Here is an 18,970-nt window from a genome sequence, read left to right as displayed (position 1 = left end):
TTTTCCGCCACATTTAGGATTGATTACGCTGCTCAACTGTCGCGGTACCGTGGCTGGCGGCGCTTCATCAGGACCACATTTCCACATTCGGGTCACATGGATGGATGTGAATAGTTGGTGGTTAGTTTTTCTATCGTCCAAGAGAACCATGTGTCGCTTTGGATTGGGCGCGGAATGCTCAATCGACTGTGTTCCGTTTTCCACCCCTATAGGGGATGCCTAGTTGCTGTTGTTGTTGATGCTGTTGTACGAATCTATTTAGCATGTAAATGGGATGTACGGGTAATATCAAGCTGCCAGGATCGTCACTGGTTTATCACATTGTACCGAGATAATGGTTGCCAACGTCAGCCTGCATGATGAGACTTTTTTTTTAGCCCCCACTGACTGTCTCCATCCGATGCCTGCGCATATTTTTTAACGATCCAAAAAACACCCAACGTCATAACTCAATTTTCCTAAATTGTGATTTCTAACGTTTTCAGACCTTGACATCGAAAACAAAACAGTAGCTACCATTCTAAAACCACATGTTTTCCTCCACTTTGTGCCGGCTCTCATTTTCAAATTTATTGCTTCATCGACAGCAACGAAGGCAAAAAAAAACTATAAATTGTACCCACGAGACCATGGTTTTACAGCTCAAAACTCAATTAACTCGCTTCATCAAATCCAATTTTTATTCCCCGTTCGGGGAGGTCCAGGAAAACAAGGAAACACTAGCTGATGGCTGGGCAAAACAGCACACAAGCGCAAAAAAAAAGAAGCGTAACAAGGGATGATCGTTCGTCGAACCAAACGATGTGTATGATATCACTGATTTATTTTCAAATTCTCAATATTTCCATCCATTGCCCGTTTGCCGATGGGAACATCGGAAAATCCGGCTTCACAGTGGCCTCAGGAATCGATTCCGTTGGTGGAGTGGGCGCAGAAAAGCGCGTGCACTGCTGGTAGTTCCCGACGGAGGAGGTAGAAGCATATGGATCAGTTGCTAGGATGGTACGAAAAGCGTAACTTAGGACGTACCTGAGATCTATGGATTTCTTAAAGTTGATCTGCAAGAACATCTGGTGGCAGGAGAATTCAACATTATTCTGGTAGGCATCACCAAACGCTTCAATGAGTTGAAAATGAAACTGAAAATGGATGAAAATGATTTGTAATCGTTTTCTTCGCGTGGAGCAAAATGGCTGCACACATGAAACAGAATGATATGCGGAGGTTTATTACAGGACTGACTGAGATTTACAAACAATTCGGATGACACATAAAACTGCCACTGAAATTTTGTTGAAACAGGTCTAATCCCCCATCGAACCAACCACCCACACGCATCACGATAGCATCGATTCGACCCACACTCGCCGGAGAATTGCTCTTTTATGCGCCGCATCGGATATCACATAACACTCAATAAACTATTACAACTATTTTCGCAATTTTTCAACCCCTTTGGCATCGTCGTCATCGTCATCGGTCGTCATCTATTGTGGCTATTGTGTTCGCGGTGATGGTAGTAACTCCAGGCATCATACACCGGGATTATGGACCCGAAGCCTCCAACGACGACCGATGCATTGCCAGACTAAGCCGGGTGTCATTCGATGTACCCGCATTCCCATATGTATAGGTAGGCTGCCATAGATAGTCATCATTTTATTTCCCTTACAATGCACAAAGCACTCATCCGTGCCGCAGTAGGTAGGTAGGTACCTTCCTACGTCCTGCAGTGTACTACCGATGTAACGGATTGCCCGGCGTTCGTTCGGTTTGTACGCTTCGGATGGATCCTGGATTTCACCCCGGGGAATTGTTGGGTGGGCGAGGATTGACTGTGGACCAGGTTGCGGTGGATGAGGTTTCGTAACGTGCCAGAGATGGAACTGCTGCAGTCTGCGGGTACGCTTCTGAAGGAGAATTGATTGGTTGGTATGATACAAATGGGAGAAAAATGTCGACATTTCGGTTGCATAACGGGCGAGAAGGGTAGGTGGGGTGGATATTGATGTCGAAAATGTTTGTGAGCGTATGGTGATTTGTTTTTTTTTAGTTGTGATGGATTTCATCATCAGAACAATCGATGATGGTTGTGTATTTTAAAACGACAAGACAAACATATATTTGACGGTACGAAACTGAAAAATTGTGACTGCCTAATCCGTACACTCCTTCCAGTCTACAGAGGATCGGGATTAATATCTTAATAACTAAAAAGTTTATATTTTAAACTTGATGACCATGGGGTCCACCTTATTTTCAATTGAAAAATGAGATAGACCAGCACAATGTTGTTGAACCATTTATTTGAAGCAACATTGCTATAGATAGAAATTGTCTATCTCTAACGGTTCACATTTTATACTGGTTTTTATAAGTAACTTAGGCTGACCCCTGAAAAAAATATTTTTTTCAATTAACTTTCTATACATTGATTTCTCAAAAATAACTTATTCAAGATACTCTTATAAGTTATGATGGCGCACCATTTTACTAAAGCATGTTGCCTCCTCTTTTAATTGAAAAGATATTGAAACATCGCTCTAAGGCCACCGAGCCCCTCATATCACATCATACCATTAATCGAGTTCTTGTAACCATTCAAACCCGTCACCGACGACAACGACAAGTTTCACAAAATACACGATAAACAAACAATTTGACCCTAAATCTGTTTAATATGAAAGGACCTGGGACCACGTTTCTCTGCTCATTAAGCAAGCCACTGCAACCGGCGAGCTTTCAAATCCGAAAACTAAATGCTAGGAAAAAGCACTTAGGCCTTCATTAAGTTCCACATTCACGTGACATTCAATGTTTCGATTTGCTCTTTACGCATGGTTCAGGCTATCATAACAAGCTATGAACGACGCACAGTGGTTCCCCTTAGAACAAAAGTTGGCCAAAACCTCAAAATTGTTGCGAATAGGCAGAAAACAGTTGAAATAGATGTTTTTTAGCTGTACGAAGAAAACTTGACATTCAAGACGTCACAAAAAGGAGTATAGTAGAACCAAAACCAATGCACAATGGTCCCAAAACCGTATTTACTAAGACAAAAATGTTTGTGTCCAAACCTTCAGTTTTAGGTACATGGTTTCTTAGGGAAATTTGCCTCATATTTTTTGTTCAATCTTTTTATGTTCGTAAAATCAGGGTGGTCCATAAAATTGGTAAATTAAAAATACAAACTTTTTTATGATTTCAAAATAGACCAAAGTAGTGTTCCGAACAGTTGTAGAACAATCAATTCAAAGCAACTTTGTTGAAGACACAATGTTTTTATCTCTTATGGTTCATGAGTTATGATTTTTTTAAACAAGCAGGTTAGGGTGGCCACTTAAATCGGTTTTCTTTGAATGTCTTTTAATGCGTTAATTTCTCGTAAAAATGTTGTTCTGATTACATTTAGAACTTTTGATGACGTATATTTTTGCTCAAGCAACTAGGTTACTATCTTTTTTAATTAGAAAGTTAAAGGCTATTTTCTACGAAAAAATGGCTCTTTTCAATTGTTAATATCTCTAAATGGAGCAAACCGATTTTCAAAATTTAATTTCATTGGAAACATAATTTTTTCTTCATTTTTGGTAAAAAATTGCAAGAGTTTTTTTTCTGTTTAAAGCATTTAATTTAATTAAAAAGAGTAATATTTTTTAGCAAAAACTAGCCATAACTTTTCAAATAAAATAGATAACAACTTAGCAAACATATGTGCCATAAAAAGTTCTTAAAGTGTCTTGTATAAAAATTTCACGAGAAACGAACGAATAAAAAGATATTTAAAGAATGCCGATTGTCTAGGGGCCACCCTAACCTGTTTGTTTGAAAAAAAAATCATAACTCATGATAGATGTACCGCAGATTATATAACTTAAAAACGGATATTTTCCAAAGAACACTTTTCTTGTTATTCCTAATTTCAACATCTTTCGCAAAAAATCGCAAAACCCATTAAAACCTATCTGAAAGCTAACTTTTCTAGCTATCTTTTGGTTACTACAAGATAGTGGGCGGATGTGTCCGTCATATGTTTTGCTTATTCTTGATGTGAAAAAAGTATATTTTTGCATTTTTTTTTTCATTAGAAACTGTCGCTCAAAACAGTGCAGACACTCTTTTTTACCATCAATTTGACGTGAAATAAGCCGAGGAACATTTCTTCTGAAGCAGCCAAGTTGATAAACACATTATTGTTTGCTATATTTGAGCAAAACAGTAACAACATTATGATTTTTCCAAAAAATTGTGAAACCGATACACTATAACAACCATAAAAAATATGTATTCAACAGAACTCCACAAATCATTCAATTTAAGATACTCTTAACATGTAAAAATGATAAAAAAAAATTGAAATTAAAAACATCAACTTTAATTTTTGAGGTTTTGACCAGCCAGGAACCGATGTGCGACGTGACGATTGTTTAAGCTCTGGTTAAACAAGCTATTCAGTTGAAAATATATTCTCGAAAGAAGTCAATAATGTATCCCAAACTGGATCAAGCGTGCGCCCTATTTTTTCTAAACATTCCGAAGCGTTCCGTCCAAGATCAATCAGTTATGATTTGCTACAATAGTAGCCTGGGATAAATTGTAATGTCTTCCCCCCCCCCCCCAAACTCAACTCTGTTCTTACATTCGGATACATACACTGAAAAAGTTTTCATTTAGTTTCTATTAAGAACGCATATAATATTTTTTTAATCTGAATATCACATAACGTAATAAATTCTATGCGAGTTATCATATGGATTTCATTTGACATAAAACGTTCATATGATTTAGTGGTGCAATTTCCAATTAAGGGATCACAATGATCCATGAAGTAGATCTCGCGCGATCGAGGTTATCGCACCAGGAAACAGACAGATTGATTTTGATACGCTCCGTTTGTCCATCTTATACGCCCGTACCCAGTGAAGCTTATCGAAAAGTATCTCTTCTTTCAAGAAATTTTAAATTTAATTTCAATTAACTTCACAAATTCATCAGGCATTGTGACTACCTCTCCGATTCTTGTCACTATTAACAAGGCATAAAAAGTAACAAGGACTAAAATGTGATTCTATGATTACCGAAAAATCCTGTTCCCCTAGTTTGAAGTTGTCAGGACTAGGGTTCGGAGGTAGACCTTATACCAGTAACGCACCACGAAAAGGTGATCGACCAGCGTTACTGAACAGAAAAAAATCTGAATTTTAACTATCGCGTAAAATCTCCCCTCGTTTAATTTTGATCTACAGTTGGCATAAACAACGAAATCTTTTACAAGCTTGCATACAATATTGCTAATTTAAGCGATATTGCGCTTAAATTTACACGAAATATCGTGTAAATTTATGCCAAATCTAGCGTTAATTTTATGTGTGCTATATCTCGCAGAAATTTACATGAATTTTTTAAACGGTGTGTTTTCTGATTTGTGATTACTTTGCTTGATGGGACAAACTTACTTGATGTTGTGGAGAAAGAGAGAGCACTGATTTCCATAAGCTGTTTCTTTTTTGTGAACATTTCTCGATGAACATTTCAAAAGGTTCTATTTGCTTTGATCGGTTCTCTTCATCGACTTTCTCTTTTGATAACCACTCCTATGCAAACAGAGTTGGCGCTATTTTTGATTAACGGAGGTTCTTATCTAGCTTCCAAAACGTCAAATGCAACAGGAAAAGTTTTTACAGCTGAGTTATTAACGAAAAAGAAAGTCGATGAAGAGAATCGATCAATGCAGATACTGCCGTTATACGCATAACTGTCCCATGTTCTATGTAATCCTTATGCACCGTGGGACTCTTATGCGTAAAACGGCAGGATAGGACCATTTGAAATGTTTATGAAACCTGACCCGTACCCGTACCCGACGGGTTCGGGTCGGGTACGGGTATTCAAAAAATAAATTTTCGGTTTCGGGTCGGGTACAAAAACCTGATTTTTTTCAGTGTATTTGATCGAAAAAGATTAAACGATTTGTGTAAAATTAAAAAGAAGAGACATTGCCCAATGTTTTTCATGCCACCAAGTGTCAAAATTATGCATTCCTATCCACGTATCTCAAAGCTTGCTTTGTGGTTACTTGCTGTTCCAGCTTCATCCACTTCGGATGAGCGAACTTTTTCAGTGACAGTCAGGAGCAACATTAGACGCTAGAAGAACAAACCTCTCACCGGGAACTTTGAGCACCAACAAACCGACATGAATGACCATAGGAAAAACAATACAAAGCACACTACTGGCATCTGGCTCCGTGTTCGCTGGAAATATTTGACTAAGCCATGAACCCGCATGCAAAAGTTATGAATTAGTTCGTGTCTGATCTATTCTGTTCAAATTATTTTTTATCTAGATAAAAAAAAATCCTATGGTTTTGATAGTTCGGATCACTGCACATTTAAATCGGCCGTTTACGATTTTCGGGCATAAGTCAGAATTAAGTGTCATGTCGGTCTGTCGGTGCTTTTAGTACATTAACATTCGTTCACATGAATAAGCGTTTTTGGCCTACCGGTAATTAATGCTTACTCTCAAATTCACTCCTTTATTCTGTTAAATACTCAATACGAACGATGACTTGAAAATAAATATGTTGTTAAATAGTTTTAATTTTGAATAGAATTTCGAAAAATTTCAGTTTTAGCTGGATATTTTGGATCGGGTTCGTGTCGGGTACGGACGGGTATTGAGATTTATGATTTGTCGGGTTCGTGTCGGGCACAGGTTCTTGAAAATTTAATGAGTCGGGTTCGGGTATTGAAATTTCCATACCCGAGCATCTCTAAGTTGAAGCTATTCTCATTATTTAGTTATCACCCGTTTTAAACATACAGCATCATATTATATTATATATATTATTTTGGGATACAAAATGGTGAGTTGACAAGCAGTAAGGAGGGGAATACCTAGCTCTGGTCCTCACAAATTCCTACCTTCTTCACGCCTCCCCGAGTCATATGATATCAAAAGACTACCAGCTGAAACATGGACACAGCTGGGTGGTGTAGCCTGGGCAATGTTGCCAGTCTGGCAATAGCAAAGTAAAGAGGTGCGACACGAACACTGGCAGCGGTAACCATAGTACGGTGATAGAGGAAATGTTTCACCAAACCCGTGCGTCTGTTCACCATGGAAGTGCTGCACATTCGGTTGCCGTCAATGCATGGCAATCGATGTCCGTCGGTGATTGGCACTAGATTGCGGAACAGAGACCGACGTTAAATAAAGGAAAAGAAGGAAATTTTTGACCATATCGTAAATAACCTTCTTAATCACGCCATCGTTTATTGGCAATCCCAACAAACAATTTCAGCTGCAGATCAGCTTATACAGACAAAAATTAGCTGCAAAAGGCAATTTTCGGCTGTATTAGCTAGTCTGCAGCTAAAATTGTTAGTTTTGGATATAGTTGAAAATTTTAAAACTGTAACACTTCGGAAATTTCGAATCATAAATGTGCTATTTTATTGGCCATTTTCAACCAGCCCGTCAATTTCCGGCAAGCGCTTCCAATGATTTTATAATACGTACACACAAAATTCAGCATATTTGTAGTTCTGTGTTAAAATTTCAGCTCAATTGATCATAACAAAACATAGTTGCAACGTGCCAAAGTTGGATGAAAATCCCCTATTGCACTATTTTAATGGCCACCACTGTACATATACAACATCTGTATTCCATATTGAAAGCATGGGAGATTATTAAATTTCAAAATAAGAAAAAGAAGAAAGGGAATATTGAGAAACGCTGTTCTAGAACATTACATTGGTCTATCACAAATTCTGGTCTGAACCCTACCTATCGACCCATCAACTTATGAACCGAGGACCAATGGCTTTACTTCCCTTCCGAAAAAAGGCGTGATCAGTGATGCTATGAACATCCCGCGCGGGGCCGACTGAGATTGAACCCAGGCCTGCTGGGGTGAGAGGTAATCACGCTTGTCACTACACCACCGGCACCGCTGTCTATCACAAATGATTAAAAAGTTTATATTCCTGATTAATGTGGGCGTCTATAGTGGAATACTTGTATAAATAATGAGAGAAGGTTTAGTAATTTCCATTTGATTCCACTACTTTATTTGCATATTTCGTCTACAATGTGCAGACTTCTTCAGTGTCTGGTATGTATGTAAAGGAAACCACTCATTGTTGCAGGCACAACCATTTGACAGTGGACTGTACCTCGTACGACTTGATCGAGTACAATACCTGATTTTATCAATTTACCATTGAATGAAGGGTCAAAAACGGAGGGCGAATCTGTAAGCAGAGACACTTACGCTTAGTCCGCGGGATCAAAGAAAATCTACTTCCAACAATAAAACCCTACAACCCGGTAATGTACAAGCCATCGCACGAGGGGATGTTCCAATGAGTGGGGACGAAGCGAGACGGCTAATACATAGGTGCCACAGTTGGAAGAAGTGTTAGTTTGTTTACTAAAATGAACCGCCCATTTTGTTATGGCAAGTTTGCTATAAGAAATGCGCCTCGTGTTTATTAGCGAATTTCACATCAAAGATTGATTAATTGAGTAGGAAATCAGTTTGGCACGGCATTCGTGACCAGCATACACCTTCCGGTCGTACGAAACAGGTCAAAAACAGTCCAAATCCACAGATAAAAATTTTTGTTTTGAATTTCTGTATGGCAAAATAGTGAACTTTTCGTGAACATTAACGGCAAAGAACTCACCAACACAGGGAGACCGTGAGTTCCTGCCCACCTGTCTTAAAAGCATCTCGAGTGATGACCACGTTTTGCGTACATTGCTGCAATGGAAGCGCTCTGTCCCCCGTTGGCGCTACTGTCATTGTATGGCGCTACTGTCATTGTATGGAGCCACTTGAAGCGGATTCCGTTCTGATGGAGGAGGCATATTGGATATAGGAAGATAAAGTATTTGTTGTGGTATAACTTTTGACTATAGTTTTACCACAGATAAACATACATAACACATTGAATATTTATCAATGTAAAACATCGTCGCTAAAACATTACCGCCATCTGTTGAGTACAGTGTGGTGGGTAGTACGCTGAACAGATGGCGGTAGTGTGTTACCGTCAAACGTAAGGGAATTAATGGCGGTACTACCAATTATGATACTTTTAAATTGACCGTTAAATGCTTGTTCGATGAACAACACTAAGTAATGAAATTGGGTTGAAAGTGGAATGCTTAAATAAAACAGCAAAAAAGGGTTATTTCCATTTAATTCCACTTAAATAATTTTGTTAATTCTTTCAGAAAGTGAATTCCAGTTAGGTACGTTAGTCATGACCGATCAGAAAGTTATCAATGCATTTCTCATGATGGAGTTTCCCAAGCAGCACCGTGCGTCTCCATAATTATTCATGAGATTCATGGTTTTGTTCGAAATTAGTATATTTTTAAGGGATGCAAATAAAAAAAACTGTTTCTGGTCCTCAAATTAGCTAGAATGCACTTAAGTATAATGTTTTTTATATGAAATCGGGCTTAAATTCCGTGCCAAGAATTCATATATAAACCCATTTAAAAAGTTTAGTATAAGCATTTAAGTGAAAATAAGAGGTACGTTAAAAATGAATTACAGATTCGTAAAGTACGCATTTGGTACGTCACATTTCCATAGAAATCTGGTCGATCGACTAGGTCATTGCTGAAATCGTATGTCTATCCAGCGGGACACGGGCTTTCCGGGAAGCTTTGAGGTACGTTCAAAATCCTTGAAGGTACGCTATGGTACGCTATTGGTACATTCCAAAACACGTATCAACTTTGAAATTCGTTAATTTTGTCCCGCTGGATAGATTGACGTCTTGTATTTTGTCATTTCGAGATATTTTTGATTCCTTGCATCATTTTTATGTCACCTAGCTAGACTATCAACATGAAACGAATATGAAAAAGAAGAACATTAAGAACGAAAGGCTGGCTTTGGATTTTCTCGTCGTTGCTTCAATGAAAGTAACGTCGATTATCGAGGTGAAACGAAATAAATATATTTTCATTTTCCGTCATGTACGTCATTGTCATTTCCGTCTGTTGATGTGTTTCATGAAAGACAAAACTATCAAAGTCAAACGCTCTTTCACTCGTTCGCTTCACCGAAGCTTGAAAGAAAGGCCAATGAAGCGACGGGAGAAAGAGAGACAAGCGATGGAAAATTTGTTTGTAGACGGCGACTGAGGTTCTAAAATGTTGCGAAGCTGTTCGACTTCTACAGAAAAAGAAAGCTAGCAGTCGCTTCGTCGCATCCATTTTCTCGATTGAAGCTGATATTGTGACACCCTGCCTTTGCACCTCAGGGCACCCAACAGATTATATAATATTTTCAAATTCCTATCGAGGGTTGTCCACGGCCCGTATTTTTTGACGTAGGACTACGTCTTTGTTTTCTATAAGGGGGTACACTTTGCGAGTACGAAAAATGAGCATGTAACGAAAGGGTCAGGTTTTGAACGCATATATCTCCAAAGCATTAGTGTGAAATATGTCATGCAATATGCCATTCGTCGGGGGCTTACTCCAGCAATTTTGTGGCATATAGTACAAATAGTGCAAATAGTTAAACAACTAAGAAAATTAACTAAAATTTGTGGCATTAAAATTCCCCATACATTTGCTTACACCATAAGGTGTATTTCCTAACAAAGACATCACATAGTTGGTCCCAAACAAATCAAGCCGTTGCCGCATTTTCTTTCGAACTTCAGACGTGTTCGAAAGGCTCCACAAGCAGCTTGCTACCAAGGCTGAATTCAAGAGGGCTCTAGCCAGAGAAGTAGTGAAGAAGCCACACCGCTACTGTTCGGGCACAGTTGCTCATCGTGAGAAAGCATTTCGGGCCACCGTCATCAAGTACGTTATCGTCATGTCGAAGCTCACCCAAGCTCAAACTAGCTCATCGTATCCGTGGAGGTCTCAGAATTCTCCAACCACGACAAAGATCCAACAACCCGGTAATGTGCATCAAACCTGCCGCGTCCAGAAGAATGGTAAGTGGCGTCACGATATAGTGTGTGTTGTTCATCGGCAAACAGTCGGGTAATTTACTTGCCACTTGACAGACGACGATGCGTATCAAACCAAAAGCGTCCTTTTCAGGGCGACACGAATAATTCCTCTTAAAGAGTTAATTTTCATAAATTTTCTAGAAGCAAAACCCGCCTGAACAAACTTCACACAAAACCGTCTTTTTCGGGGCTCCAATATTATTTTACCACCAAAGAGTTAAGTTTGATATTCAAGCTTCTACATTCATTTTCCATCACTGTTGTTGTTGGAAACTACGCAATTGTTCGCTCCGTTAATTGTTTACAGAGGACAGTGCAGTGCAAAACTTGTTTGGTACCTCTATATATGCAATTAGATTAACATTTGAAGTCCCTCCCTTTTTACAAATTCTGCACAGCATACTTTGTTCGGAATATTTAAAAAAGAAGGGACTTCGGATGTTGATCGAAATGCATGGAATATAATTTTGCTTGCCACACAATACAAAATTCATATATTTGAGTTGGCACCGAAAACTACGATGAAGCAAGCCGAAACCCTAGGAGCTGAATGAAAGGTGACACACAAGGAAGAAGTATTAGTTTGTTTACTTAAATGAACCATGCCCATTTTGTTCTATGGCAAGATTGCTATAAGAAATGCCACTCGTGTTTATTAGCGAAATTCACATCAAAGATTGATTAATTGCGTAAGAAATCAGTTTGGCACCGTATTTGACCAGCATATACCTTCCGGACCACCACAATTTTCAAAGAAAGAGTTAGTTTGGAATATTTCTAACACAAGAATAATTACACATGAACTGAAAAAGAATCTTATTAGTATTACATGGAAAATGGACACTGACTAATTATTACACTTCGGAAGAAATTCACGGATGTCATAATAATATCGGGAATTTTAAATAACGTTCGCTAAAAATAGTTAACATATGTGAGCGTAGTCCTACGTCAACTGTTCGTACAACCCCATTGGGCTGTCCCTTGTAGTTTTTTAAAGGGTGATTGTCCTTGGTAACTGTGGAAAACTGTTCACGTGGATTCTGGATAGCCCCTATGCCATTGATTTCAATCGTTGTGATTTGTTTTTACCAATGAAATAAATCATTCGAAAACCAGCTAAATTTAACCTTGTTTTCAAACACATTTTCAACTATCGTCTCAGATTTCCACCTCCGGGTTGTCAAAACATCCCACGTAAGAGAGTGAGTTTGATTGAGCAAAAGATACTTCCGTCTGCTGCTGTCAACCGAAGAGCAGTTACGACAACAATAATAACACTTCTTGCGAAAGTTGAACCATAGGGCTTGAAAGGAAAAATTACTTTTGTCTTCTTACTCTGCCCACGTTCCGCGCTTCCAGTCGTAGGTGGTTTGAATCAACACGAAACGACACCATGTGTGTTTATCCAAGGCATTAAGGGATACCACTTCCCGACGGTTCTCCTGGATTATTTGGACCCACAAAAAAAAACAAAGACGAATCCGTAAAACTTTGATAACAGAGGGGCATGTTCGGAATAAAAGCTGGAAAGTATAAATTGTTTTTCATCACGACCCTGTCCCGCAGAAGGGAGGAGTACGGAGATGAGTTTGGCAAGGAAACTTGATAGCTTGTTCGCTCAATCCATTACAACACAGAAATAAAAAAAAAATTAAACCGGAAGGCGATGGGAAGGAATCGCTATTCAGTTTCGGAAACATTCTCCCCACAAGGCCACAAGCGACTGTTGGGAGTTGAGTTGGTTGAAGTAGATGATAGCATACGCAGCCCTGGTCTGTGGGAAAAGTGGCAAAACTGGCAAGCAGAGGCGGACCCATGGATTCGGTGTGAGATTTTTACGACAGTAAATTACGTACGGTTTTCACAATTTAACAATAAAACAGCAAAGCAAATATAATATGACCCACAGCATGTGTGAGAATCGAGTCAAGGAAGGATGTGCGAGAGTGGAGCCAGCGGGAAATGATGATGAAGATGGGTGCGGAAAATTTCACCAATCATAAATTGGAAACGTAGGTACGTGATTGGAATGATTGATTTGTGAAGCGGGGGTTGATCAATTTTCGTTAGTTCAGGTCGGCTTTGTTTTGACTTAGTAATGGATGCACACAGCAAATATTGGTCGATGAAAAAAAAGTTTCAAAATCTAATGCAATAGTTCGAGCAATTCCTTTTCCACGTTTTTCACAGTATTACCAGTACCTAGAAAATTGAATCATTGACAATATGGTTGGGAATAATTCATTAACTTTTAATGGTTGTTTTTCAAGCCATTAAAAACTGATTTTTTTTAATTGAATTGTTACATTTTGTGTAATTCCCACGACTATCAGCTAGACGGAGCTAGACCATAACGTAAAATGTTTGAGTGCTAGCATCATTCAATTTGTTCTCGATATAGAAGCCATAATCGGGATAACATTCCGTCACTGCAAGGCATTATAATGATTGAATTTCTTGCAAAGGATAGGTACTATAAAAATATTCGCAGCAAAATGCTTGACGATATTAGGGGAAACAGCCCTATTGTTGCCCTAGATAAACAAAGAAATTTGTATAGCAACGGTGATAACTAACGCTAAATATTTCTTGAGTATTTTTAACCCAGGTAGCTAAGGACTTTTTTTTTGTACAACACGAGAAATATAAAGTTTAGAGTGGGATGCCCCCACTAGAATAAATCTATTTAAACAGCGATGGATTTCGTGAATCTACAGGGGTGGAAGTATGCGTGGACATTAGACTGATGCAAAATTTGACTTTTTCGCTCCACAGTGCTTAAATGGTTTCAAATCGGGTCGTGATTAGCCTCCAAAAGTTACAACTCATTTGGTTAGAAACAGACTTCGCACAAACCATTTGAAGTTTACATGTAAATTACTATGGGAAATCTCAAGTTTTTGTTCATTGCCTTCTAGTCTTTTTCTATATTGAGTTGCAAAACAGCTATTCTTATAGAAAATTTTCTCAGCTACAAGTTTGCTGAAGATCATTTCTATGTTAAACGAGACAGGAAAAAGTTATTAATTATTTAAGAGATTGGTAAACTTATGACATGATCAAGCAGCTGCTCTGTAGGCAACACTGTATTTTGCAGTGTGACATAGTAGCCATATTTTTTGTGTCCTATTCAACGCCCCAGAAACACAAATGTTGCCTGCTGAGCAGTTGATTGAGCATGATCATAAGACATTAGTCCATTGAACCATTAAAAACTTTTGATCCTTGCATTTAATCAAAAAGTGGTCTTTAGCAAAGTTGTAGCTGGGAAAATTTCCTACAAGAACAGTTGAAAGTTTTTGAAGCAGACCGATATGGTGAATTATTAGATAGACATGAAAAAAAATCTTGGTTTTACCATATTAATTCCCATACAAACTTCAAATGGTTTGTGCAGTCTCAGTTTCTCACCAAATGGGTTCAAATTTTGAGAGGTTAGTCAGGATCCGATTTGGAATCGTTTAAGTATTGTGGAGCGAGAATTTCAAAATTTGCATCACTCTAGTGGACATACCATACCAAACGCTCTAATATATGTAAAAATGAATGTATCAATAATACGTGATTTTTTCTTTTATTTGTTTTCTGTCGATCTTGTTTTCCGTGCACCAATGCTACCGACGCCAGGGAGGCAGCTCCCACACCTGGACTATACCATCTATCGACCCATCAAATCATGAACCGGGGACCAACGGCTTTACTTCCCTGATCAGGCGTGATCAGAGGTATCATGCCTCAATACATCCCGGCCGCGCCGACTTGGATTGAACACAGGCCTGCTGGGGTAATAGGTAATCACGCTTACCGCTACACCACCGGCACCGCTGATAAATAATTTTCTCACACACACGTCTCTTATCGATGATATGTGCTTACCTCTCAGTATGTTCAAACTTTCCTATGTATAATAAAGTGTAGTGGAAAGATCTCACCAACTTCCAATGTTAACCAAATTTCTAATTTATAGATAAAAACCCGAATTTATCCACCTATGGTGTGATCAGACCCTTCTTACTTATTCAAGTTTATTTATTTTATTGTCATTATCAGTGACCAAGACCCCCACCCCCGTGTCATCCAGTGACGCTACGCCACTGCCTGGGGGTACCCGGAATATATCCGGGTGTAGTCTATTTGGTGAGGCTACCAATCACCTTATCATCGTATTTTAATGTGATTTAATGGGTTTTAATTCAATTCATATTCAAGCAACTTCCCCGGGGTACCCGGAACATGTCCAAGTGTGTCCAATGTGGTCTGGAACACTTAACACGACTTGCATTGATCTTATTTTTTAAATTTTGTAGTAATTTGATGTGTCGCATGATGGTTTTGGCACGTTTTCCGTTAAATCCAGCGTGAAGGCCCATATTCACCGGATATTATTCCGACCATATCTCCGGAACCGGTTCACCGATTCCAAAACCGTTCAATAGCATTCAATGGGACCCCAAGACCTATCATTTGGCGCCGAGTTTGTCCAAATCGGTTGAGCGGTTGCTGAGAAACGTAAGCGCATTCATTTCGTTACATACACACACACATACACACATACACACATACACACACACACACACAGACATGTTCCGATCTCGTCGAGCTGAGTCGAATGGTATATGACACTCGGCCCTCCGGACTTCGGATCGATAGTCGGTTTTTCAATTGATATCTATACCCTTCTTTGTAAGAAGGGTAAAACGGAATGATCGCACCAAAACTGGTCAACTTTCCCAGGCTTTAAAAAACTGCTATGAAATGTCCCAAATGGAGACTTCCTTCGGTCGCTTCTTCTTGATGTGGCTGCATCGGACGATTGGATGTTGGAGGTTTAATGGAGATTTCTTTTTTCGTAACTACCACTTGATCGGGGCTATTTGCTATACGAGGGAGCAACTCATTTTTTTTCTGTTCATTACGTGGTATAACGTGGGCCCTGATGGGGATATCTGAAGTTTAGCATAATTTTTCAAACTTTTTCTAGAATTTAACTATAACTAACGGAAACACCAGCACTTTATTCTATCGATGAAAAACAAACCGGATTAAACCCATTATATTCTGCTCATTAAGCAAAAACGATCCCTCCAGGGTCATTGAGCTTCTTAAAACCACAAAATATGATTTAGTTTTTGCTTGGTATGTAATGAACATGTCCGCTGAGTTCTCATGTCCGCTATCTGTCACTCGAAAATCGAAATAAATTCTCTTATTGAAAAAAAAGTAAAAAGATCATACTTTTGCTAGGGACAATTCATTATTTTATTCACAACACTTACAAACTTCCCATTGCTAAACATATATAGATTTTTCCCTTTGAAAACAACAAACGATTTACTCGTTCCAACGGCCGCATCAACATTGTTCGGTAAACCTAAACTACGTAAACTAAAGGATGGCGTTGTATCTTTATCCGCATCATACACCCAGAAGGTGCTACCTTTCAGAGCGAAAATTCGATTCGTCGAATCTACAAACGCCGCATCAATACTGTTTGGCAACCCTGGGAAGCCTTTGGAAATACGCCGCGGGTAGCCGGTTTCTAACCGGCTGCCTCGATATCGCCAGAATCGTTTTCCTTTGAAGAAGTAAGTCCTTCCGTCAGGGTACCGGAAAGCAGCATCAATGGGGCCGGTTAGCCCAGGCCATCTGCTCGAGATCAGCTTTGCAGTAGGATTGCTTTCCTCTGTATCGTAGTAGTAGTTGCCGGTGAATATATACCACCTTCCGCTGTTATCATCAACGATGGCATCATATTTGGTGATGGTGCATAGCCTGGGAGAACTAGTAGTATCTAGTGATCGTCCACCTCTGCGTGTGCCGTACAGTTTTTGTATCCTCTGAAATAAGGAAAAAATATAAACTTTAAATTGTCCGGTCGAAAATCGAGCCTTGAATCACATACGCGAACATCTTCTGCCTGTGGCTCTGTGTGTTGGTTCGAGTCAGTGGGGTGCATCAGCACACCTTTCGTATTGGAATGCTCTAGCCCCAGAGAATGGCCGATCTCGTGCATGGCAGTATCCAGGAAATCATCCCTATAATCGGAGCTCGCGAAGAAATACTTCTCATTGAAGTGCACGTCACCATCCTCCGGAAAGTAAGCATGAGCCAATGTGGAAGGATTATCGAAGGAACAACGGCCTCCTCGTCTTGAATGAGACGTGCCACCAAAGTTTACTTCGATATCCACTCCGGGATCATTCCTTTCGGCAAAGTCCAGATTCGTCACCTTACTCCACTCGTTGAAAGCTCGTTTGATCATAGATTTAACGAACTCCGGAGACGCTCCCGCCGGGTAGTCTCGAATCCTGTAACTTATCAGCCTTTTCGTCCATTTAGCCGTGTCTCCTCGTTTCTCAAGGTTTCGCGTTCCACAGTGAGGCGAACCAATGACTATTTTCGTTTCGTCGTCCAATTTTCCCGTCACATCCAAACCGACATCTTGCTGATAGTTTCGAATCATGTCCTCGAACGAGAGGCCACTTCCAAAACTGAACCTTGATGAGACTCCAAACTCATTCTCACTGACGGTTTCGTTATAACCAAGCTCACCAAGTAGTACCTGCACGTGATCAATCACAATTTAGTTGGAATTTGAATTCCTAATTAATTCTAGATCAAAATTACCTCAGCATCCCCTTCACTGACATTGGGAATATTGAATCTTTTCGTCGGATCCGAAACTTCCCTCGCACTAGCACCGGGCGGCGGATCGGGATCACTATCGAATATCAACACATCTTCCAGCCTGCGCTCGACAGGCGCACTACGAATCAGACTATCACTCACAACTAGAACTAACAGCAGAAATACTTTGAAAGCAAACATTTTCTTAACTTCTTATGGTTTCCTTCGCGCGATCCGTTCTGAGCAAATGTGTGATTCCAACTAAAGGACTACTTGCCCATTCCTGCCTTATAAAATAATCAGCAATCACAAATGGACGCGACCGGAAAATCTCACGAGCAGGCATTATCATGAAAGTTGGTATTTCCCAGCATCGCGAGCAATTCCAAACTAAGTACAAAAACACGGACCGTCTGGTACAGTTCATTTCTTGGGTGAGACAGAAGTTGATAAGGGCTACAGAAGTTTGGCCATCGTTAAGAGAATTCCAGCCCCAAATCGGGTGAATTCGGATATCGCAAAGCAGAAGAGGTTGCTCAAATCTGCCACGTTAAGCGATCATTTCCACTTGTAGCTTGTTTAATTGCAGTATTATCACGTAGGAGAAAGTAGTAGTTCAGTAGTAGCTATACATGTATTTTCATAAGCCCGTATTTATATTTTCGAAGAAGTAGAGGTATTGTATTTGCGGTTTATTATTGCGGTTAAATCCAGATGCATTGTTATCATGTGTACTAGGTATAATTAGGTATGATTTGTGCAAAGCATGGAACGGTAACGCGTCACTTTTCAAATTTGAGAAGAACGAAGTTGAAGTTCTACAGATTATTATTTTAACTGTTTAGAAACAATACATTTTACAGAACTATGTTTACAATAGTCAGTTAATAATAACGTTTAAAATTTACTGGAAACGGTAAAATCACAAATTTACTTTGAATTTCATGCTTCGATATAGAAAAAAACACTTGGACTAGTCAATTTGTACATCGAACATGTTACATTGGACGATTTTCCTCAATGACATAATCAATGAGTGATACATTGGACGTTTTGTTTCTACATGATACTAGATTCCCTTTCACAGATTTCCACAGATTTCAGAATAGAGTACCTAACCTAACCATGCCCCGCCTTTAAAAAATGAGCACCAATCATGTTAGACAGGCCAAATGCCAAAATGGGGCCTCCCTTAGCTCAGTCAGTAAAGGCAAAGCAAGACCATGCTGGAGGTGACTGGGTTCGATTCCCGGTCCGGTCTAGGAATTTTTCAGGTTGGAAAATTTCTCGACTCCCTGGGCATAGAGTATGATTGTACTTGCCACACAATTATACTTATG

The 18,970-nt window shown here is 39.4% G+C and overlaps 1 protein-coding gene across 1 annotated transcript; it reads right to left on the bottom strand.

The window, feature by feature from the left end:
• Window positions 1-16,238: 16,238 nt before the first annotated feature.
• On the bottom strand, window positions 16,239-17,878 carry LOC135702237 (72 kDa type IV collagenase-like). The gene is made up of 3 exons (XM_065223276.1): window positions 17,631-17,878; window positions 16,906-17,565; window positions 16,239-16,840 (listed from the first exon to the last, which is right to left on the bottom strand). The coding sequence occupies exons 1-3, from the start codon at window positions 17,829-17,831 to the stop codon at window positions 16,244-16,246; spliced, it is 1,458 nt and encodes a 485-aa protein (XP_065079348.1). The 5' UTR covers window positions 17,832-17,878; the 3' UTR covers window positions 16,239-16,243.
• Between the last annotated feature and the right edge of the window lie 1,092 nt (window positions 17,879-18,970).

The sequence above is a fragment of the Ochlerotatus camptorhynchus genome, unplaced genomic scaffold (genome assembly GCF_037179485.1).
Source record: "Ochlerotatus camptorhynchus isolate MF236.1 unplaced genomic scaffold, CSIRO-AGI_Acam_v1.1 ptg000017l, whole genome shotgun sequence".
In the NCBI taxonomy this organism is placed as follows: domain Eukaryota; kingdom Metazoa; phylum Arthropoda; class Insecta; order Diptera; family Culicidae; genus Ochlerotatus; species Ochlerotatus camptorhynchus.
This window is presented reverse-complemented; position numbering and strand designations above follow the sequence as displayed.

Bases quoted from the DNA above. Each gene is read 5' to 3' on its own strand.
- LOC135702237 (XM_065223276.1), bottom strand. From the start codon at position 17,831: ATGTTTGCTTTCAAAGTATTTCTGCTGTTAGTTCTAGTTGTGAGTGAT. The intron at 17,566-17,630 runs GTAATTTTGATC...GATCACGTGCAG, and splicing joins TCAGTGAAGGGGATGCTGAG to GTACTACTTGGTGAGCTTGG. The intron at 16,841-16,905 runs GTATGTGATTCA...TCCTTATTTCAG, and splicing joins CACAGGCAGAAGATGTTCGC to AGGATACAAAAACTGTACGG.